Source organism: Solenopsis invicta, chromosome 16, assembly GCF_016802725.1.
Source record: "Solenopsis invicta isolate M01_SB chromosome 16, UNIL_Sinv_3.0, whole genome shotgun sequence".
In the NCBI taxonomy this organism is placed as follows: Eukaryota; Metazoa; Arthropoda; class Insecta; order Hymenoptera; family Formicidae; genus Solenopsis; species Solenopsis invicta.
In genome coordinates this window covers 21776601-21802584 of record NC_052679.1, presented here as the reverse complement: position 1 = coordinate 21802584, position 25984 = coordinate 21776601, and the positions used below count along the sequence as shown (strand labels likewise).

General features: G+C 33.2%; 2 protein-coding genes across 6 annotated transcripts in view; one reads left to right on the top strand and one right to left on the bottom strand.

Annotated features, from left to right (window-relative positions):
• Positions 1–25984, bottom strand: part of LOC105193227 (prominin-2) — a 104994-nt gene that overhangs the window by 48255 nt on the left and 30755 nt on the right. The gene's annotated exons all lie outside the window — the stretch shown is intronic.
• The window catches only part of LOC105193226 (trace amine-associated receptor 9), a 72593-nt gene that overhangs the window by 21151 nt on the left and 25458 nt on the right, over positions 1–25984 (top strand). For both annotated transcript variants that reach the window (XM_026131470.2, XM_039458988.1), the window contains exons 3-8: positions 5211–5487; positions 6873–7187; positions 10037–10162; positions 17792–17908; positions 22442–22596; positions 23290–23437. In XM_026131470.2, the coding sequence (XP_025987255.1) occupies positions 6969–7187; positions 10037–10162; positions 17792–17908; positions 22442–22596; positions 23290–23437 (765 nt within the window). In that variant the 5' untranslated portion in view covers positions 5211–5487; positions 6873–6968. The remainder of the gene's footprint in view (positions 1–5210; positions 5488–6872; positions 7188–10036; positions 10163–17791; positions 17909–22441; positions 22597–23289; positions 23438–25984) is intronic.

The window sequence follows — 25984 nt, the reverse complement described above, 5'->3', positions numbered from 1 at the left end:
TCACAAATGATATACCTACCATACAACCCAAAACAAGAAGAACTTGTGAAAGTTTAGATATATCCTACAGAAGAAATGTAGAATGCGCAGTTGGAATAAAACTTTTGAATTTATTTTGCAATAGTTTCATCTTATGCTTCCGGGGACACTTTAGCACTCACTGAAACTGCTAATATATTCGCATTTGCTATTACGATTTGCAAAATTGTTTGCGCGATATCAAAAATAATTCGGGATCAAAAGCAAATAGAAAAACGGCGATGAATCATAACGGACGGCAACAAGTATGATTACCAAACATTTTTGTATTATTTACTAACTACAAATAATCGGTTTAATAATCCACGTTTATGTTAACGACAAATTCCATGATTTAAACGTTATCCTTGCTTATTTTGTGATTTTCTGAAATTTACGATTATCATGAATAGTACTAAAGATAATCTCGTTCGATTCATTATTTGCCATGCCGTAACATACGCGCAACTGCGTCGATTTAGCGAAACCGCGTGTGCGATTATCAATTTAAATTACTGTTACAGTAAAATTAAAAAATGCGAATGTTTAAACTAGTGTCACATCGGAAAAATTAAAATATCACGAAATCAACGTACTCTTTTAATCAAATATAATTCTCTCCATAAAATCTCTCCATAATACCTAAGCCGAATAAAGTTCATTTAATATACTTTATTTAAAAAAAAATTCTTTTTGAGAATATTGAAATAAACCAAACGTTTTATTTCAATAACTCACAAAATAAAATCATATCTTCCATATAAAATAAACAAAATTGTAAATAAACAAAAAAATTATTTTAATATTGCGCCTCATTATATGCTTCAATATAATAAGACCCAAATAAAAAAGTACATTGAAAATAACAAATAGACTAAACATTATATTTTAAATCCGTTTCAAAATAATTATTAAATCATAAAAACAAAATCTCTTAAAATTTACTCTATTATTAAATATTACAATTACCTTTAAATTTCTCTTTAATTAATCTTTTAATCTTTGAAAATTTTTGCCTATTTGGGTGCAATTTTAGCTTCTTAAAAATTAACATAATTAAAAATCATTATCCTCTGATGTTAGCCTCACTTATAACAAACAATAACAATAGCCATTTTGTTATTTTCTATATTTAGAAAGTTAAATAATATTTTAATAACATGTTACAGTAAACCATAAAATAACGTATACTTAATAAATTTTGCAACAAATTCTATAAACACGGTCTGCTTCATTACATGTTTCGCTGCATTAAGCAAACATGTTGTTGCCAGTTCTAATTTTCCAACCCCTTTTAACTATTTCCTATAACATCTTTCGAGCATATATTCGTTTTAAATGATAAACTCAAAAGTGAGTCTTTAATGCTGGATCTTATTTGGCTTAAGTAAGTCTTGGGACTTTTCGCGAATGCCCAATCGTTTAGAGAGAAATTTGGACTTTATTCTGCATGTTATTTTAATGAAACAGCGGCGCGATGTTTGCTCGTGTAATTGCAGGAAACGAAGCTGCACGCCTTTATTCGCCGATAGCGAGCACGTGTGCGTGAAATATATGACGTATCGATCGCGCGAGAGCTGCTCATAGAGAATGCAAAAGCGCGTGTGTTGTGTTGGTCTATATACATATGTGAATATGTACATACATGGTATGTGAGACCGTTTCCATTCCATTCGCCTTTCTATCCGAGCGTGAAAACGAGAAAGCTGGCAAGTCAACATTATTTATCGATTGCACACCGAGTAAATTAAATCGAAGGCTTCGAGTACAACAACCAAGCGAGCTCAGTTTTCTCGATAAACAAGTTAGTTGCCATTTGTTCTGAATGATTGGTAGACCAGTGAATGCAAAAAAGTTAGCATGCTAACGATAATTTAACAGGTGCAGTGAAAAAGACAGAATGTAAGCAGTCAATTCTGACATTGTACGTAATCACTCGTAAAAACGATAGCTGATTTTTTCTGATGATCGAAACGCATTTTAAATGTAGAAATTAAAGTATCGTTATTATTTTATTTATCACCTTGATAAAATAGAATTAAATACGGTATTCCATAAAATTTTTCATGAATGGATATTTTAATACGCTTTATTCGCGTCGAATGATCTATATAAAAAGGATCGTTAAGGATATAAAGGCACGTATGCCAGCCGCATCTTTGCTTTAATATACGCGAAACGAATAGCAGTGAAGCCTAAAGCAGCAGTGCGAATAATAGGCACGAGCACGTACGTGAATGGAGTGGGCTCTAACGTCGGAACGAGCGGTGTCTGTCGAATCATTACTGAAAAGAAAGAGGGAAATCCGCGCAAAGGCGTGGATGAAAGAAAGGAATTTCCAGGATTGAGCCGAGGTGGATCCCTTCTGAGCCTTTTAATTGTACCGAAATCTAATCGCCAAAGATGATCTCGCGCTCGCGTTAGTTGCCTTCTCATTTTTCAAGCCTTGCTATCGATTTTGCATCGCGATTCGCAGCGTTAACGGGCAATTCGATCTTACAATCGAACGGATTGTCAAATACTTCGATAATCAATACGCCGTTAATCGTCGATGTGATTTATAATAAAGCTCGTAAACAGATAATGAACGCCAAAATGCATTGTGCTCAATTCAGAACGCGGCAAACAATACCCGTGAACTGTTGGAGAATTCAACTACACTTTTCGGACTTTTCGTTTTGAAAAGCGTCTTTGCCAGCCACATTTATTTGCCGCTTGGAGAATATATGTACTATACAAACACGGTAAAATCACACACGACTTCTTGAATGATTATCTTGCACGCTGCTACGCTTACTCTGATGTACTTACGCTAAATATGTTCGCGCACTGAACGCGGCACGTTGACATGTATGATTTCTATATTTATTATGGTACATCATACAAAGATTACAGCAACGATGGTGGATCGTTTACATATGGTGATATGCGCAGTAAAACGTCAACGACAGACAAACAACAGCGTTTATTTTTAATTTAAAAACGACGAAAATTAGCTGCTTCAGCATACATCTATTTAATATACAATATTTTTTCCGTGCGCAAACATGCTTCGTACGATGCACCTTAATAAACATATAATTCATGCTTCGTAACGTTTCGCACTCAATGCATAAACGTATTTAGCATGCATCAGAGCAAATATAACAACGTGTAAGCAAATCCATTGAAGGAATCGCGCATCATGTAATTTCTTCTGATAATTCTTAGAATATTTTTATAATATCACACAATTAGGCATTTAATGTTATTAAAATTTAGTTAAATTATAAATTGTGTACCCAAGTTAACTTAAAAAAAATTGATAATATTTCTAAATGGAATTATATATGTATAATCGTGTTTGTTACTATATTTTTAGAAATAAATTATTTCAGAAGAATCGTTATTACTATTTTTACAAATAATGTTTCAAACTTTTCTATCTTTATTTTATCTACTGCTGCGCTTTCTTTATTCAATGAAATAAAAATGTACGGTTTAATAAAGGTTACATCTACGCGGAGTATGCAGATAGCAACCACCTTGCGTAATTGTAAGGTTCTGTTGCGAAGCAGAAACTATTTTGTGAATAATTCACGGTGACTGTAATCTTTCACGAATTAAAAAAATATGCACTTTGATATTATAATAAAAAAATAATTAAAACTACAGAGAGAGAGAGAGAACATCATGTTTTAAAAAATACTTTTTTTAGCACTCTAATAAAATGTAATAAGTAATAATAAATTACGCCCCACTTTCAAAAACTATTGTCACTATTTAATAATAATACAATACAATGTTATAAGATTAAACAAACAGTTTCAACAATAGTTATAAACTATATTCCTGTAATGAGTGTAAAGTGGTGAAAACAAAGTTTTTATGTAATTAACGAAATAATAAATGACAAGCAAATAATTAATTTATTCACTTATAACTTAAGCATGTGTAATGATTAATGAAGTTTGGTCTTTTAGCTCATCTCGATAAGCGGCTTAGTAGCACATTAATTTTCAATAAGTATTTACTTGCACATTCGCGCGCGGAGTCAATGCATTGATTATCATCTGAAAAATCAGACGAGTGATATTTACTAGTACTGTCTTCAATTCCAAACAAAATTGTAATAAAAATAATACCTCCGATATCTGCAGAAATATTCAATTAATTTTTTTTCTATTTCCGCCATTTCAATGTGCAACGAGATGCAGATTCTTTTGAATTTTAATTATGGTATGAGTCGGTGCATGTTAAAAACTGAAAATGGCTTTTCTCCGTCCAATCTATAAAAGATTTACAATTAATTATTCACAGTCCGAAGGGACAAGCTTATTACGGAAGAGCATGATCCGTATACATTCGCGGAGATCTATTCGGCTCCGGCGTAGTGTAACGCATCATCGATTCACCATCAACGCGAACGGAATTGACGCGCGCGATCGATCAACGTCGAATTCGCGGACCAACGGCTTCGTTCGTTTACGTGGTACAAATAAAATTCCCGGAAACGTAGCGCGATGCATCCGTACACTTGATTGTTGGAAATATTGCGGGCAAGAGCAAATAAAACTTGAAACGTACGAGTTTCAAACGCATTCTATGATTTCGTAGAATGCTCTCGCATAACGGTATAAAATAGGAATGCCGACGTGTACTCGGAAAGTCAGAAACATATTTAGAAATTAATTGTTGCAGTTTAACATAAACGTAGAATAAAACAAAATTTGTATTTTATATTTTTATATTTTACACAGTAACCTAATATTATAGTATGCATCTTTTAAATAATTTATGAATTTACTATTATATTTCTCCATTTTCAAACTCCTTGAGTTAATCTGCAAAAATATTCTTTTCTTGGCTTTAAAGACCAGAACTATTTGTTTTATCTATCAGGAACTGTAGAACTATTAAAAATAAACCCAGAACTGTCAATGTTTAGTGAGTTTCCATCAAATGATATGAAAGCTTCACACACACACTCTTTTCTGCATCTGTATCTTCCACAAGTCTAGTTAGCACAGAAAATAATATATAACCGAATTTCATCTCATTTTATCATACACACGTTACTCGGTAGACAGACGGTAAGATAACCAAAACTTTGTAATTTGCTTGTGCAAAAGCGTGAATTTGGAGAAAGATTCTGATTATGTGTTATTTTTATATTACATTTCCTCATTACATTTTCTCTCTTTTTTTTTCAGAACTTGTCTTCTCACCCGTGTGCCCGTCGACACTGTGGATGTAAGCTGAGATGCATCGCATACCAAGAACCTATTATACACCGCAGTCACACATCATTTTGCAAGTGCGTACAGACGACTCGCGAACGGATTTTCGAGTGCGTCATTAGATGCACTCAAACGTTCGCAACCGTGCAGATACTCAACGATCTCGATGATGAAGAAGCAGTGCTTAAAACTGCTGGTCAGCCATCATCAAGGCGGACCCTCGAAAATTTGCGACCGACAGGGATGAAAGGTACGTTACAATGATTTCACTATCAACCATCTCGGCCTTTCCTTTAAAACTTATCTTATTAAATTTTATTGCAGAAAAAATAGTCACTCTTAAAATAAAAATTTGCAATCTTTTTATTTATCAGAAAACAAACAATATTTTTAGAAAACATTATTGATCTACAATTGTATAAAGTCTCTTTATTATTTCTATAATAATTTGAGTGGCATTATATCTTGTAATCGGCAATTCACACTCATGTATAAAATAATCAAATTAATGTACCAAAATTGAAGATTTTAGAGGAAAGACGAGGATTGTTTTTAATTTTATTTTAGCTTGAGGGCCTCGAGTGTAGCTTTCAAATAAAGTAATATTGAATTTAATGTGTGTCGTAATGTGTGTATATGAATTCGGCATATAAAGTCATATCATGTAGTGAGAAAGGTTGGGAGATCGTGAGCCATTTGCATTACGAGCGTAAGACCGTTCTTGTGACTTTACAATCTCGTGATGAATGTTGCGTAATGCTTACTAACAGCAAAGTAATGATTTTAAAAAGTTATTTTTTAAGCCAAATAAATTATTTAAAAAAATAAGTTTTTTTCAAATAAAATGTATTTTATAAAATGTTCATAAAACTTTGTTTGTTTTGTGGCACTTTTGTATAAGATTTATGAAAAATCATTAATTAAAAGTGCTTTTTATGACATTTCAGTTGTTAGTATTCTACGCTCTCCCTGAGATCTCACGACGCATTCTATCATCTGCACATTTCGCTATTTATACTATTCTGTCTTCTGCTTATATGATCATTCCATCCTTTCTTTATTTTCTTTATCCAATTGTTAATGTTGTCCTTACATTTCATATTCTAATAATTTGACTAGATACTATACAAAAGAATAATGTTCTTCCCGTGATTTTGCGGAAGGTTTTCATTTCGATTGTTTCTAGCATTCGTCTGGTTCTTGATGTTTCCGGTCGTGTTTCTGCACTGTACGTAATTATCGGTTTTATAATAGACGGTTTTGTCCTCGATTTTATTTCTGTACTAAGACGTTGATTGTGCAAATTGTATCGTTCAGGCAGCTAGACATCTTGTTAGCTTAAAATTTATTCTTAAATTATGATCTGCTACATTACACATATCGTTATACGAGTATAAGGGATCACAGGACTGTAAGATAGTCTTTGAGAACGTAAAAGGATTTGTTGCCAGAGCTGAGTTTAATTTCTCTTTCTGATTTTTACCGGGAAAAATCAATAGGCGTTTCTGAAAGTTTTAGTACCGTGTAAGCAATTTCCACAAGGTCCTTTTGTGACTTATTATCAACCTTTGATTTTTAATTACATATTTAAGTAAGTATAATAAGATTTCCCGTTTAAAAAAAGATTATTTTCAGAAACGTACGAAGTACGTGTGCCTCAAGCGGGACACGGGTGTCTCGTCTGGGGATTCGGCACCGTAATCACGTGGGGAAGAAAGCGACAAAGTGTTGATGATGGAGCACAAACAGACGATACTGCTTGCACCCTCACTGAGCAACAGCAGTTGTTGGCGAGTTGGCACGTCCGATCCCACTTGGACAGGTCCAGGCCCTGGAGAACTCATACGAGCCACTCTGATACTTCTACTCAGCATTGGTATCCTATGCGCCAATCTGCTAGTGATATGTGTTATCAATAGCAGGCAGTACAGCAAATACATACATGCTCAGGTAAGTTGATAGTACATATAATGCATACAATTTGATTTACACAATTTTTAACAAATGAGTGAACAAGTCCTGTCCTCTGTTGAGATTGAATTTATTAAATATAAATTAAAAATTAATCTTCTTTTTATCGTGTAATAATAGTAATTGCAAAATCTATGAAAATCGCAAACTCTCGGCAAAGAATATATATTAAAAAGAAGAGCACAAAACAAATTTTCTTGAAAATTTCGTTATTTGAAAATTTATACATTATATATATATATATATATATATATATATATATATATATATATATATGCATGTATGTATGTATGTATGTATATGAATGTATATGTGTATATGTATGTATGTATGTATATATCTTGACATTTTCCTGTTAGCCAGCAATGTATTTACATCTCATTAAATATTCTATTTTTATCTTTCAAATAATATGTTCAATATTTTACCTACCATAAACCTCTCACACACAAGATATAAAACAAATATAATTTTAATTTCTCACTGAATTATGCACATACATGTGAAATTAAAACTATATTTGTTTTATATCTTATGAAAAGATTATGGTAAAATATTAGATACAAAAGTCTCAGTCGGTACGATAATTCACAGTCCGTAATGGAAGAGTGTACAGTATTTTCTCCATTTCTCTCTTCTTCCTATGTAAATCAGTCTGAAGTGGTTAGTTACACGAAATACAGGATAGCCATGCCTCTGGATTCTAAATGAGTACCGTCGAGTTTCGTAGAGACTGATGATGCCCGTAAAAGTTGTACATTATGAGTGAATGTTTCTTTTGTTTATTTGATTAATTAAAGTTTTCTGACATTGTACCTAATGCTGAAAGTATCCTTGTTAAAACGTAGCGTGTTATTAGAATATGTTATTAAAATTCATGGATTTTCATTGTATGAATATGTAAATCTTTTCGAAAGTTAAATATAGGGAAAAAAGTAAGATGACGAATTATTAATTTTTCTTAATAACATATGACAAACAGATGATTAATTTATTAAAGATTTCAGACGACAATAAATAATATTTAGTAGTTTGATTTCAATCTGTTGATCTGTTCATAAAAGTGAATAATGTAATAAAAGAATGTATTTTGTTTGCATCTATATTGTAATTTTTTGATGTTTGTTTATTCATAAGAAATTATTATAGTAAATATACATAATTACAGTAAATATTTTTATGTTCTTTATAAAATTATAATATTGTATGGCTAATAACCTATACAATAACGATAACAATATTAATACCCTTTTTATTTTTTTAATATTGTAATATTTATATTTAATAAATAAAAAAACACGAAGACTATCAATAAAATGACAAACGTCGTGCATGAGCAAGATGACGCATTTGTGCATCAGTATATTCAATGTTATAGCATGTTTTATCGGGCAACACTGAAATGCACTGAGTACGTTTTGCGTTAAAACCGATACCGTCTATTGGAGTTCGAATTTCTGCATTTAATGCGCACTGAGTGTGCACCAGTTCAATAAAATTAACAGCATTCTGATTATAGATAATGCAATTTTAATTACAATATATCATAATTTTAATAATTTTACTTTTGCAAATTACATATTTTTCGTTTCATTTATATTTTCCTTTAACTATTACTTTAATATAAAAATAATATAAATTTATTATATACCTTCTTTATTCATAAAAAATTTTTAGCTTTAACTATATGTAATTTAAATATTACTGTATTTATTATGTAATAATTCCTTATGAATAAATACCAAAAAATTACATATAAATGCAATCAAAATACATTGTTTTATTATATTATTCATTTTTCTTGACAGTTTGACATCTTACATATGGAGGCAAAATGATGAAATTGACATGTCTTTAAATAATCTAAAAATTTTGAAAAATTCTAATTTATTTACAGCTTTTAATTTTTACAGATAAGGTTTTGGTAAATTTGAAAAAAAAAAGATAATTTTTGCATTATCACAGAAATTAGAAAAAAATGACAAACCTTATAGTCGCTATTTTACACCTATCCCCCCCTTTCCAAATATAAATTGGACACACACACACACACACACACACACACACACTTCTATAACTATATTAGATAAAATGAACCCTTATTCCCCAATGCGCTGCTGCGAAGCAGCATCATTAGTTTGTTTAAATGCTTTTCGAGAAATTGTTATTCTAACAAGCATTTATCTCATTTTGTTATCAGGAGTTACAAACTTCTACGCCCGTAGATATTGCCGTTAATAAAGTTTAACTTTTTTGTATTTCTCTTTCTATATATAATTCTTTCTCAGTTTTTCTTCTCCCAGCAACTCCGCGCTCCCAGATCTAATTTATGTATAGGTAAAAGTTACATAGTCTACTATATAAATATGTACATGAAAGTAAGTTTGTATTTCCATACAATTATTAGCGAAAATAAAAGTAATATTGTAAAGACTAAAAGTTCAAACTATATTACCAACTTTAACAGCTGAATACGTGTATTTTTTATTTGATCTATAAATAATTAAATTTTCTATTATTGCATACATAAATTTTCATAAGCATTAATCAATAAGTGAATAAATTTAATTCGAAGTGAATAAATTTAATTATTGTAAGAAAGTCAGTTAAATAAACTAATCTAAACTGATAACGCGATGTGCTTATATAAAAATGATTCACTATTAGTCAAAGGGAGTTTTCGTTAAGTCAATCGATATTTTTTTGTTTGCTGTAAGCCTCATGATGGCGCTAATGTCGCGCACATTACACAACAATTCAACCGTTCGGTAACGGCGTCCATTGACACTGACCAAGACGATCAACAGGTCTCTTCAATTTTCTTTCAGCCCAGATATTTGCTGACGAGCTTAGCGAGTAACGATCTAGCGATTGGTCTTTTAGTGACGCCTTTCGGTTTCTTACCGGCTGTTTACGGATGCTGGCCGTATGGCGAAGTTGTCTGTCAAATTCAGGTAACTTTTACAATATATTACTATTTTATAATTGAGATTTATCTTTGAACATTTATATTTGTCATGCAATTCACGTTATATCGTTTTGCTGAAATTGACGTTTGTTACCTTATTTCAATTAATGCCACATAAACATAAAATTTTTAACTTGACAGTATATCGATAGCTTCTTTGTTTCTTATATTATGATGAATGTTAGTTTGAATATAACGTTTACGGAGATTACAGTACTTATCGTTTATAGCGTTGCGTTAAAGAGTCGTTCAATAACCTCGACAGCTTCTCTTTGCGAGGAATTTATAGGAAATCTTGAAATGGTGTTCGCGATGCTTGGCAGGAAATTATTATCGTTTGAAACTCGTGGCTGCGCTTCCGGCAGCCGGTACTTCTTCCGCCATTTCCTCCACCAGTCGGCGGCTGCGACGTTATCGGAGTTCCTGGCGATAATCTTTACGCATTGCTCCCTTCCCTCGTCCTCTCTACGCCATCTTCTGAGGCAACGGTCTGATTTGTGACGGTATATTTCTTCATTTCGCACGTGCTAAACTCCGAAATGCGCCGTTTCGTCGGCAGATCTCGAATTTCGTGGTATTTGCTTATCTAACCGTAACAGGAAATTGCCGTACTACCTGGCAACGAAATTAGTAAACACAAGTTATACATATGTAAACCAAATACAACTTTATGTTCAATTTATAACAAGCATTTGTCGCGCGTCATAATTTAATGTATGTTGGGACATTTATTTGTGTCTCACACATTACAACTAAAAATGCGATATATTATGCAATATATCCGTGTCATTTTATGTGTTCTTTCTAACTATTTAATACAATAATGACACTGCTGTTAATTAACCATGCAATATATCGACCGCGTAAAATATATTTTCTTCAATCGGATTGATGGTGGACATTAATCAAACATGATGTTTAATTAAACAAACTTTTATTAATTTTTTTCTGTTTCCATTATATTTATCTTTTATAATAGATTTGTGATAGTATTGGTTGAGATATTAATGTACATATGTTATATATATAATATAGAAATAGAGAATGGAGCAATGTCATTTTTATCAGAATATCGTAAGTTATAGCTATATCCATAACAACAAATCATCTTTGCCGCACTTTCCCGATAAGATTCCAACTGCGCAGAGATATATGTCGCGTTATATCGGAATACCTTCCTCATATCTAAGATGTTGATGTCTTCCGATGTTTCGGCTTTGCATCTCTAGAGACGTGCATAATATCGTGTCACAACACTGTCCGTAACTATCAAGATTCTCAGGCTACGTCACTTTCGTCAAATATCCAAACTGTATGTAAATTTAGTGCAACTAAGATATATATTTCAATCAACTTGAATGAAAAGAGGATTGTCTTCATGCAAATTGTAATCAAAACGCTTCTTAGCGGATATCTGTCAAACGTTGTGAAAGAAATAAATTACAATAAAATATTTATATAATATTTAATAAAACAAAATTATTATTTCTATCTGAAAGACTTATAATCCTTTTCGTGAAGAACTCAATAATAACTTTCGAGAATTGTAGAATTATATTATATGCGTGTTACACAATTGCAAAATGTGTATAATTACAATTACATCATATCAAATGGATATTAAAATAAGTTTGAAGAAAATATATTTTTCATCGGAATTTATAAAGTAGAGCGTTTATGAGTGTTTCTGAAATAAGAAGATTGCACTCTTGAAAAGAAATAGAAAGGATTTGTTCTTTTACAACGTGCACATTAATAACTAACATCATTTTTAAAACACTGCTCGAGAGATTCTATCTTAAAAAGAGTATCGTACAAAGAACAAAATAGAACGATAAGTGACTAAAAAGAATAAAAGATAATGCGGTAGCAAGTAGGAACTATAAGCAAAAGGAATTAATAAACGCGCGAGAGCAAGTTCCTATGCAGCTGAATAGGTTGCAAAAGTGGAAACGTGGTACAATTAGTAAGACTAAGCTGAGAGGAGACAGATCATTAATAAACAGATGCGAAACGTAGATATCTGATAATTAGAAAAGCATGTAACGCAATTTAAAAATTTCAAGAATAAAATATAATGAAATACAAAATACGTTCTATATAGATTCTTATATTTATAGTTCTTCTAATTGAATCAAATATTTCTCTATGTATCTCATAAATCACTACTAATGTGCATTAATATAAAGAGAAATATACTATAATTCTTTCAATTCGTTCTTACAAGTTCTAATTTTTTTTATATAAAATATTACTCTAATATTAAATTTTGATAACAGATGTATTAAAAAATTATGAGATATAGATACGATTGAAATGTGTAACAGCTGGATAGGAATTCAGACAAGATATTCGATGCTGCGGATGATCCTGTAAAATTTTACGAGGACCATCGACTTTTGTAATAGAAAATCAGGCATCTCAAAGCCTGCAAAAGTTTCATGAAACCATAAAGATAATATTCCTACGAATATTATACTAGTCCCTTTATTCATATATCATTCAAATAGATATAGGAACGAGAGAGGGTTAACATTTCTGATTCAAGTAAAAGTCTTGTTTCGTGTTCCTGTTACATCTTTTGCATTCTTATAACATTCCATACGTACTATTATATCTCAAATTGTACATGCTACTTTCTTTCATATTTTATATAGACATACATTCTTAAAATCTCTTGAGATTTTCTGAGAACTTTTTCTCTGAGAATTCTTTCGTCTATTCTCTTGAAAGAAATTTTGTATTGTCGTAAGCGCACAATGAAATAGTGTCGTGCCATCCCTCATTCATTATTAACAACTTTTGATGTACACACGAAAGTAGCAGTACTCGATTCGATACAGGCACAGTAAACACCGTTAGCACAAAGAGAAGCTCGTACGAATCTATTAACTTCGTAGAGTGTAACGATAGTACGCCAGACCGCCGTCAAGCGAGAAAAAAAAACGTGCAAACAAGCAAAGTCCTAAACGAACGTGTAAAACTACGTGTAAAATTTCAAATAAAAGAGGCGTGTTCACAGTTTCGATTTCGTACTTTTTCGTGCTGGCGCAACGGCGACAGTTGTATAGGATTGAATTTAATTTGCGGCTAATGGCTTATGTATTATAACGGAATTAATGGTGTTTAATATTCTACTGCGTTAACGGGCAATCAATTCCATCAATTTTAAACGTCGATCGAAACAACATCCATAACTATTCGTGACAACAATGAGCAATAATATTCGAGTTATTAAAAAAGATTGGCGTTATTTTAATATCCCCAATAGCACTTGTATATAATTGTTCCTGTCGGTATTTTTAACGTCAAAGAATATAAAAAGATAATGCAATTTTATATCACGATTTGTAAAAAAAAAAACATTATATATATAAAACTTTAAAAGCCGATTTTGCTATAAAAAAGACTTAAATTTCTTTAAATTTTTAGTACTTTAATTTTTTAGTCTTTTCAAACCCCAAGATAAGCAGTTTTTTTCTTGACGCTGCACGTGCAAGTATCGAGTAGGTATCGCCCGTAGAGAAATATAATTGAGAACGGGCCGGTTACAGCTCGTTGACAATTGCTCCATCGGGAAAGAGTGTGAGAATGACACGGAGATGTGCCGTTCTCGCGAATACTAGGCATTCCAGAATGGTAAATCGTCTTCAGCCACTCGATATTCATGGAATCTATTCTTAGTGGCAACAAATCTCCTGGGTCTAAGCGATAACCCCAGGCTGTGATGGGTTTGTGTATTCAGATATCCGCTAGAAACCAAACCGTAAACTTCGATAAACTAGTATGCCGCTTGTTCTTGCTCGGTGATGCGTCAGGATGGAAGACAATCATCGTTGTTACGATGTTACGATAATTCTGTTGCTTGTAATGCATTTAAGCATTGCAATACTGTTACATTGTAGACAATACGGTAATTTTTCACAGTTTTTCAATGCGATTAAAAAGATGTTAATTAAAGCTCTTTGAACTGAAAAATAATTTCCATAATATTAATAAAAAGTAATTATTTTAATAATAACGCTAATAAAAAATCTACATTTTTCTAACGTGTCGACATTTAATCTTCTTCCTTCATGTATTATTATTCGTAGAATAAACAGTGGAATTCTATCGCAAGTCCGTTCGCCAATTAGACTTGATACAACTCGAACTCCAGAACATCTACTAATAAATTTTCCAATGCTCGCTATCTGTATTTAGCTATATAATGTCATTACTTATCACGAACGAGCTGCGAAGTCGCTGAAGTGCTAACGCAGTTCATCGCTTCGCGCGACACCGTTTTCTTCTTTCTCTCTTTCGCGGCATAAACCGATCTGAAAAAGGTCTTGCGCAACGGCGGCGCAGTAATGAGATTGCAAATTTAATATTCCACAATTCCAGGTACACGCCCCGTCTTGCCGCCGTGCCGATGCCCGCTTCATTTATTAACGACGAGTGAAGAATTATATCGCGTTTAAGAGAAGCAATTGCGAATTTTTCACGAGAGATGCGGCGCTTTTTGTGCGCGTGACATACCGGTGACGTGCTTCACATTTTCAATAGCGTACGTGCACAGAGATCCCATAAAAATAAAATAAATCGTTGCTATTGGCACCTGAAAGGCGTCGAGTAAAAGTCAACTCTGCCTGATTGTTAACTTTATTTTCCCGCTGTTTACGCTGGCATTGTAACATTTTCGCAATTGGGCTCTCGCGGCCGTCGAGATTCCATCGTGTTTCGTTATTTCAACAAAAAGCGAGCGTTCGCCGCTAAAAGGATGCGCTGCCGTTGTAGCGCGCCACTGCAATCGGTCCAAGGTCGTTCCACAGTAAATGCAATTTTACGAAACAGCGCTCCGACGCAGCGTTCGTCGTATCGCTCGTCGATATTTCGCGACGGAATTTCTCTGCCGCGGCGAGCCAAGGGCTCAAACTCGTTACGCCAATTATTTCGATCATGGCTGAATAAAAGTTAGCCGATGTTCTATTAACGTCCCTGCCCGCTGCGATCCGACAATGAGGACGGCGACGATGGTAGAGGGTTAGCGGTTGCTCGGTGATAAGTTAGTTCGTGGCGAAAATATTCGGTTAAGGTCTTCCGGGAGAGTGTTTCGGTTGGCTCGAAACGAGGCCAGACCGATCCTGGCCTCTTTAGATTATCAGAGCTTTTTCCTGGCTGTACGCCAACGGTCACCATGGTAACCATCTTAAAACGTACACTTGGTACACTCGCACTCCCATCTCGCCGTTTCTTTACGGCTAGACCAACGTCACTGATTCATCGAATTGGTCTATCGCCTTCGGCGGCTCGTGGCATTTGGGATCGTTTTACTTTCTCAGAGATCGAATCGCGGTCCCTCTGTCTCGCCCGGCACCTGCGGGATAAAGCGTGTCCCGAATCACGATAGTGTACATCTCGTTACGTTCCAACTATCTCTCGCTTCAAAGCAGTCCAACGTATCAGACTTAAACGACGCCGCGACGGCCAATACCGTTTGCAGATAGCTACGAGAGATTGCTCAATATGTGGTTGAACGAATACGCTATCGACAGACATGAGTCGACATTATACGATATTTGATCGAGAAAATACGGGATATTTATTTTTTATTTATTCTACAGCGGATTGTGAAACATCCTTTATGTACTTATATACTTTGTACATTATGTCTGCAAATTTATTTGTCAAGAAATTTATTTTTAATAAGGAATTAATAAATTCCTTGATAAATAAATTCTTAATATGTAGATAATTTTTCATTTCCTTAGAATCTATATATTTGATTTCAATAATACGTAATAATTAAGAAATATTTTTGCATGCATAGTAAATGTTTAATGATCAATAGAATCAAAATTGACAAATTTTAAATAAATAAAAATCTTTTTCGAATTGTATTTTGATATAACATTTAACATTTACTTGTTGCTTAATAAATTTACAAAGACAATAGTGTGTATTAAAAAATTCTTCGTTGGAAAGTTAAATCAATGTTTCTACGTATGTCTTATTCCATTTTTATAAATGTTAAAAATTAATCTGAATATTTATAAAAAATAGTAATAGAGGAAAGATTTCTAAACAGAATTTTTAAACAAAATTCTAAATTTTTTAAGTAGCTTAACGTTAATTTGCAGTTACAATCGCGTTTCTCTTGCTCTAAGCTCTAGATTTCAATAGGATGAAAGAGGTAGCGGTGATCCTACTAGCAATTTGCTAGCCGTAATAGCTTCGTGTAATGTATGTACGTTTGGAGAACAAATTAGCGTTTGCCGTCAGTCCATTCGCATACTGAGTTACGAAATTGACTTGGTACGTGTCGTAATTGATACATTACCAGCCATGAACGTACTTGCGCAAAATCGCGAAACAAGCGTTAATAAATAACGAAAGCAAGCTCACTATCTTCGATTCAAAATTCTCTTCTGATAAATATCGAAGTTACAAAGTATTCTTAATTTATTAAGAGAGAAGTTGATTTATACTTGTATCCAATTAAAATACAACAATGCGGATTCGTATTATTTGATTCCTTTATTATTTGATCCCTTTAGTATAATTGAACAAACCAATTGTTCCGCACAATTGATAATAATGTACATTGTACGTTATTAATTTCTAGAATCTGCGAAACCATGTTCTACAATTTCATAGCAATTAACATGCGTAAATTCAATTTTAACCCGTGTGTCTACACGCGCGGAATTTACAAAAACCACGTTATACTATTTAATCGCAAACTAAAATTCACAGGCAGATAAGTTCAACGGCGCGGAAGCAACATTGTACGGTGATGAATACGGTCCTTTTTTATTCGAGCGTGACATTTAATTACAGCACAGGACTCGGCGCCAGGTTTATAGAGCTCACAAACGATTTCTCGTACAGAGAAATGTGAGCAATGTAATTGTAACGCCGTCTCTACACGAGACATCAACGTAAATAATCAGTGACACCATAATTAAGCCAATCTCCATTGTCCAACCTGTAGCAATTAATTAGATGAGACTGTCTCCGCATATACCTTCAAATTAGGGCAGCAATGCAATTCTCACGCGAATTCCGATGTTCAATGGAAAATCATCGCAAAATGTTGTGGAATTTGCGGTAAACCGCTCGTCAACGTCCAGTAAAATCCTGATTACTTTGCTATATTTAGAAAAAATATGCATCTCCTTATATAAATTAATTTTAATTGACAATGCAATCAAATGCAAAATTATTATCAATCTTGAAATCACTGTAGTGTTTACGCATATTTATATTATTAAATTATTGTAATAATATCTGACTTTGTGTAAGTAAAAATAAATATACTTGTGTAATCTGTTTTCATTATTTTTTTTCAACAAATCAAAAGATATTTAACAGACAAACTGTAGAAAACTAAAAGTAATAATGTAATAATATAATAATTGTGAGAAGCTGCTTGCAAGCACAGTAGATTTTTCCAATGCTCTCTCAGCTCATCAAAACTTCTGGCCTATCTTGTCTTGTTGCTTGTCGACCTATGCACTTTTCCAAGAAGTTATAACTTATTTTATTTGAAAAGGCTGATAAAGAGAAAGGGAGAGAGTGCGCGACACCTGAAGAATCTCGTTTGCCCTTTCGGAAACTTTTACTGTTCCAGGCACTTCTTAGAGGCGCTTTGACTCAACAGAGTGCCGTTATCCTCGTCTGCATGGCAATCGACCGTTATGTTTGCATGCTGCACCCTCATCGCTATCACAAGCACTCTTCTAAAAGGGTAAGCTATTTTGCCGTATATATTCACTCATTTAATTGTTACACTATTAACTACTCATAGACTATTACACATTAAGTCGCACATCAGTATCATGATATAATTATATAATAACAATTTGCAAAGTTTCTAATATAGATACTCTTTATTATGCAAAATTTCACTTATACATCTATATTCTACTTTAAAATGTTAAACAGATAAATTTTAATCATATTCAGAGATCGATGCACGGTTTTCCTATTTTCATTTTATAACGAAGTTACATAATATGTAGTATAAATGTTTAAATAAAATATATTCATATTTTTTAATAAAATCATTCTCTTAGACAACGCTTGAATAAGTTTTTCTTATGAACATTATTTTCGAATTTCTACTACAGTAGAAATGAGACCAATTCTTTTATGATTGCTTCAACGAGAATTTTGTATCAATCGATGTTATTCGTTTCAAACGTTTCTTCCATCTGCAGATTCATTCTCTCAACTCATTCGATCTATCAATAGTAAATTTGCTCTTGTTAAACACGATATGAAGTGAAACGATCGAATAGTTGATTGATTGGAGACAATTGTCATTTCAGTTACAATAACTGTTGCTCAATAAAAATGGTAGGTATTAACGAAACTTGTTCGATTCGTATGAATTTACGAGAAGATAGAATCTATCGTGAATCGACTATTGATACAATCATTTCGTTCATGAATATAATATGAGGATGTCTGACGATATTTGTATTCATGAATCTGAAGAACGAAAGTATTTCTCGTTACATGGTACAATCACTTATTCATAAGATACGACAATCCAGTATCATTCACTCGCAATCACGTGAGTTTGAAGGATAAAGATATTTCTCATTATATGTTTCCTCTTTGAAGGCAATATTGGCTCAGCTAAAATATCGATGTTTCGATTCCCTCTCTCTACGTACTATATTAAAATCTTCATCAAACCTTTATCCATTATATATTACATAAACGTATATATTTTTTATATCTTATTTGTATGTATGTATGTGTGCATATACGCGCCACGCAATACATAAACATGCGAGCCATTGAAATGAATATTAAAAAAGATTGAAAGCTCAACAGAACAGACAGTAGGAAGTCCATTTCAAAAAATAATCTCTTATTCTCTCCTTCTCTCAATTTCCCTCTCTTTAGGACGCAGGATATCTCCACTCAGCGAATATGAAATAAAAATAATAGCGATTTTTTTGTTTTGTTAATACAATGAAAAAATGTGAAAATGAAATAAGTGGGTACACTCGCGTTGATTTTATAAATGGGATATTTATTTTTTATTTTTCTTTATAACTAAAAAAATCGGTATACATTTATATATCGTTCGTATACATTTCCTTTATCTTAGCTTTCTTTTAAATATTTTATATACAAGAAAAGAATCTGCTAAAAAAAAATCATTACATGTCGCATATATTTTATGTGGTATAAATTATAATGAGCACTGACAGTTACAGAGTTTATTTAAAAATTAAGCTCATCAAAACTAACTTGTCCGACTTTGCCGAGAAGCTCCTTAATCTGCTAGATTACTTTGGAAATTCCGGCCTGTCGTTCACTGCGGGTTAATATAATCCAGTAATTTTGCATCATCTTCCGCGAACAGCGGCAACAAAAGCGATCGGGCGTTCTAAAAGTAACTTTTACGCATCAACTGCAAAGTTCGAAAGCAATATTAGCGGGATCCTTCCTCGCGTGCCTGTGGTTTCACACTATGGTTTGTCGAGGCTCGGACGTGCGTCGGTTTACCTTGGGTTAACCGCAAAAATGAATTTCGGAGGAGATTTAAAAGCGCATCAAAATGCACAGTGCCACTGTGGCCTCTCATTCGCCTACCACGTATCCTTCTATTCCCGCGGTCGTAGCAATGAATCGTGTAACCAGGACGAAATCTACGTGTAGCAAAGACAAGTGTACAGGGCGGTTCAAAAATGTTCATACCTTTGACTGTTGAATAGTTGAGGAAAAGAACATGATAGATTTAATCGAAATAAAAAAAAATCAATGGTGATTAAAATCGTTTCGATTTAGAGCGTTTTAAAGAAAAAATCACTGAAAGAATTTTATTTACTTATACATATTCAAAAGTGCAAGAGAATTTTGAATCATTCTATATACGTACCACCAACGGACTTGCTACTTTCAAAGAATGCGGTTTTCTAGCGCTACCCACATTGGACTTTTTAGCTCACCTTTCAATATATCTCCCGCCATTCTCATAATTCTCCTTTTGTTTCAGAAAATGTGCAATTCGTTGGTCACCTACATTTTACCTTAATGCCGTTATTATCTATCTGGCAATAATTTTCATTTACAGTTATTTCTCTACACCCTACATAACTTTATTTACGATTATTAAACTATATCGTTCTTCAATTGCTATATATAAAATATTCCGGATTTATTTAATTAAAAATTTAAAGATTAATAGATTCGCAATCAATGTCAATAAATGTTTTTTTATATTATTTTATCTACAATTTATATATTACTATAATTCTTTTCTTCACAATGGACAATCGAATGCAATAGAAAATAGAATTGCCATTCGCACAAATGAGAAAGAGGAATCGCGAAAATGAGAAGGAGAGCACAATATAAAAATCAGAGGTAAAAGAAAGACGTCCGACGAATCGCTGAGTCGTGTCTTCCATTCATTCAGTAATTTTCCGCCTATCGAACGTTTGGCCGCTCATCAAATTCTGACAGACCTCGGTTCGATCTCTTTTTATGTTCGATCAATAGAGGCTGTTGCTTCTAATTTCGATTTCAATTTCACATTTGCTCTTATCACATTACATAAGCACGTAGATGGAGCATCGTGTTACATCAGCTTTATCCATATTTAGTGCAATATTCAACCATATAGAGCATGCATTTAGTTCAAAGTTCGCAGCAACTTGGTCTTTAGCCCTTTGTTTCTGATATTCACAATACACGTCGAATATCAGCCCTCACACCATTTACGCGGGTCGATAATATCTTCGATAATATTTTCAGGGATTCTCAACTTAGAATGAATCTCGTAACTTCTATGGGTCTCGTAAAATCTAGGATGGCGTAATATTACGCACAGGTCCGTTAGTTACGTATAGCATTATTCGGTGACTGTGGCTGTGACTTTTATTACAATCTATTAAATTTCTTTTCGCGACATCATTATTATATGTATCATATTATATAAACTATACATGATTTAAGAATAAATAAATATTTAATTAGTTTTATACAAATTTATTTGTCCTCGATGTATACGAAAACATAAGCTTTCGCGTGTTGATAAATTGCAAATTTTGGGATTAAACACAAAGAGAAAATTCAAAAAAGAAACTATAAAATCTGCCAGTTGTTGAGAATAAACATTTTAAATTAAATGCATTTGCATATTAAGTTTCCATACGTTATGGTATTATTTTGTATTTATTAAATAGAGAAAAAAACGCATAAGAAAAAAATAATTTATTCTCAATATTTATGTTATGTATTGCGACATTACTATATAATATTCGTAGTCACAATGACCATTCTATGAAATTTTAACTTTAATATATTTTGTATTTCAAATAATATTTATGAATTAAGAAATATATCTATATTAAGAGAAAACAAAGAAGATGTCGCACAAAGCGTCGATCTTTATTACTTGGGGAGCAGGTCGAGTGTCATTACATTGATCGTTTTCTGAGATCAGAACGAGGTTAATCTCGATAATGCTTAACACACTGGGTTTGTGCCATAAAAGTAGATCGTCGATAAAACTGGTCCGTGAAACTTTCTTTACTTGCTTGGAGATTTGATCACATGATCAGGGTGACTTTACTAAAGACGTAATGCCCAAAAATAGCGTATAGCGTATTCGGTGCTTTTAAAAGATAATTTTCAACTTTAGTAAAAATTTTTAATTCTGACCAGCAAATTTAATGCTCATTTTATGCGTTTTCTTCTTAATTTTCGTTTAATAAATGCAGTGTTATAAAATATGTAAGTTTTAAATGTACATTTAATTTAAGAGATATACATATTCTTGAGAAACGGCAAATATAATGCTTTCTCTTCAAATTTTATTTTAATATTTGCAACAATGCACTTACATTCATATTAAATTCAAAAGTATCGAGGTGCATATATATTTGATTTGAAAAATTTCATTACAAATGTATTAATACATTTGATAAAATACGCACTAGTACTTGTTTATTTTATACTAGTATTAGATATTTCGTCCAGGCTTACGTCCAATAGGAGATTTGCAATATACTTCTGTGATTTAAAAAAAAAAAAAAAAAAAAACACAGTGAATGGTAACCATTTGAGTAAACGATACGTGATATGTGTCTACTACAATACGAAATGTGGAATAGTGCAAACAAGCCGCGGAACTGGCCAATAGAAAAACACAGGCAACTGCACATATACTCGTACATACACGCACATCATTGCATACTGTAAAACGCTCGGTGTATGAATGAGAAAGAGTAATCGTTTTCTGTCTATGTTGATACAGTATTACATGCGGCAGGGCTGCGTGGCAGTAATGTCGACCACCTGGATAGCGAGCGTGGCAATATTCGGGGTTCTGGTACTCCCCAGAGGCGGTTACTACTTCAATGGGTCTGGCCTCCTTGCCTGCGACCCCTTCTTCGCCAGAGCATCCCTTAGGTATCGTCACCGTGAATGCCGGCGATAAGTCTGACATTTTACGATCTGATCCGTCGCGTTTGTTCGCCACGCCGATGACCAATTGTGAACAATTACAATTTAATGTCGAGAACGTCGTCGCGCGAGCGATCGCCTTGGGGAAACACCGAGGCGATCAACCGTGAAAGATAGCGACATATCGGCGTTAACGTCCCCTTCCCGTGCGCTTAAAGTCTGATCTAAAACGGTACTAAATATGAAAGACCATCTCTCCGAACTATCGTAGTGTTTCGGTTTAGTAATTTAGAAACTATTATCTCGCCACATGAGTTCAAACAAAATTATTCGTGTTATACCACCGGCTTCCGTTGTTCTAGAAATCGAAATAAAAAAGGTTGAAGATAATTTAAATGCATTCGGGTTAAAGTCAACCCTCACAACGTACAATACGAAGCATATTAATTACGTTTATTTTTGGTAGAGAAAGTTGAAACGGATGCATCACGAAACTGTTTTTATCGTAATATAGATACTAATAATAAACTTTGCGCACGTATCATCAGATTTCGTGCAATCTGCTTGCACGAATATAATTTTATTGTGTTCGCATGATATCATCTTTGCGGCAACACTTCATATTCTCGCTCGCCTATGACGCGTTAATTACTGCTTTTCTGGACCGGAAAATGCTCTTTATCGTATCTCCTTTTTCAGGATCCTGGCGTGTTGCTGTTTTTATTTTCCGACGACGATGGTGCTGATGTACTGCTATGGCTCGGCCTTTCACGTTAACAAACTACGCTTGAAAAGAGTAGTCTGTGTTAACACGCCGGAGGTCGTTAGTGGCGGCCACATAGAAAGGGTAAGTCAAGTTTATTCGCTTTGTGAATGAAGTTTAAATCGACAGTTTATCGTCAAAGCAGTTCGTTTGGCGATAATTAACAAAACAATCCCGTAAAGCGTAAAAGAAAAACATTACATCGACACATGGACAAAGTGCGCTACGCAGCATGAATCACAAAACTAACATTCTGTAAATTAAATCGCTTATTGCCTTTCACGTTTAATAGGTAAAAAGATCATACCAATGCAAATTTTTCTCTTCTTTAAATAACAACTTTATAGTATATTGAGAAACAACGTGTAACAGTATATCAAAATTAAATTCGTATTGAATTAAATTCATGTTTATATCAACATCGTTTATACTAAATTGACTATGCGTGCGTGCGTATATGTGTGGAAAGGAGGAAGGTGTGAAACTTTGTTTTATGCGACTCTCTGCTCGCGTCAAGTTCGCGTTCTCCATAAATTGCGCAATGAAATTATAAAGCTTGCAAGCAGATGTACCGAAGAACTTTATGCAAGAGTTTATGTAAGATTCTCAAGTGTATTCTCGCGTAAGGGCAGCAACTCGTAAACTAGTTTCTAAATCTGTTAAAATTTGTTGAAACACGAGAGATTCACGTAAAGCATCCGCGCAACGAATGAACACGATTTCGAGGACAGTTGGCATGACGAAAAATCGACTATCCCTACCACCTATATCTCTTAAAGCGGAAACGCCAAATACACTCGTTTCGAGGCCACAGAAGCTACCGCTAAAGGCGGTATGAGAATATTGCGAGAAAATATTGTGAAAGACTTCCCAAGATGCAAGATATCCCCGATACAAATAAATAAACTGTACAAACTAAATAAAAGCAATTATATCATTAATGAAAATCAAATATCTTAAATTATCTAATTAATATTAATAGGTTTGTTGCAAGTAATATTAATTATAAAATTGTATTTTTTATAATAGTATATTAAAATAGTAAAAAGAATTATCATTTTTAAAATTTGTACACTTTAATTTGCACGATTACAATCGTGCTGTTATTAGCATTAGCCTTTGGTATTTATCTCAGTTAGAAAGTTATCTACAAAGTACTTAATAGGACAATAAAGTCTTTCTCATATGTCTTATTAACCCGAGAATAATCATCTCTTCCGATGCTAGGATGTAAAAAAAAACATTGAAACTCACATCACAGTAGTTTTTCTTACCGATCGGAAAGCCATATTTATCTTTCAATCAAATTTTCCGAAACCTAATCTGCGTAAAAAAAGCGTTTTACACATTTGTAGCATCAAACTTGCTGGTTTGTAGAAAATACTCCAAAATGGATATTACATAATGTTCATCTTTTTTTTAGTAAATATCTTTACAAACCTTTAAATATACATTCAATCCCAAAACTCGCAATATAAAAGCGTTTTATTAACAGTTATCTTTATTTTTTTAGAAATACTAAAGATAATGTAAAAATACTTCAACATTTTTCAAAAATATTTCAGAAATCATAATAAGCTGCTTAATATTTTTCAGTATGTTAATTATTTCCTCGGTCTCTTTTTACTTTTAACAAAAAATATTGATTAAAACTATATCCATAATATTCTTAGATATTCATAAATTAAAGAACAATTCATAATTTACAATATGTCGTGAATAACTTTTAAGTGGGGTGTAAAAACATCCTAAGTGATCATTTACGCAAAAAAATGGCGCAACTATTCTCGAGTTAATAAGAATATATAGTACATTATATCTTACAGAAACATATTCTTACTTTCAGACAACACTTTCAACGGTAACTTATTCTGATCACTTTTATTAAAATAAATTTATTTCACTTTATTTTCTATTACGTCTTATTCAAAAATTCGAATACGCAATAAGGGAACCGATGTGTTTGATAATGATTGCATTGACAGTTGTGATAGAAATGATCATAAACCAGCCGATATCTGCGGAAAAACGCGTAATTTCCGACGATAAAGTCCGCACTGGTAGCTCTTTGGATCGGTATCTTCGGCATTGCCGGGAGAACAACCGTCCGAAGCAAGATGGATGGTTCAAACGCGGCTAAGCCAGCATCGCTTGAATTCGCTGTCGCTTGCTGTCGTCTGCGATGCATTGAATTCATCCACGATAACGAGCTCCTGAGGTCGTCCTCGTTGACCTAAAGCGCTATGCGCTAGACATTGAGCGATCGCGACGGCAAAACTGGCTCTATCAGCCGATCTACCAATCTCCGAAAATAGTCGCGAAAGCTCAACAATACCTAGTAGAATACAAATAGTTGGCGGAATCCTCCAAATAAATGGAATTCACAGAATTGCCGTGTATTCAAAGGGAGAATAGTTCAATAAACGAGCGATCGTGAATACTTCGAGAATAATTGTTTGGCGCAGAAAGCATCGCAAAGTGATAATAACAGATTGCATATACGTATATTTCTCTATATTTGCATACGATATAGTGGCAACAAAAAAAGCTAATAGTTATTAAAGATATAAAAGTTTGAAAGGTGCAATAATAAATGTCATATTTTCAGCTTTCAATTTTGCATAAATATGC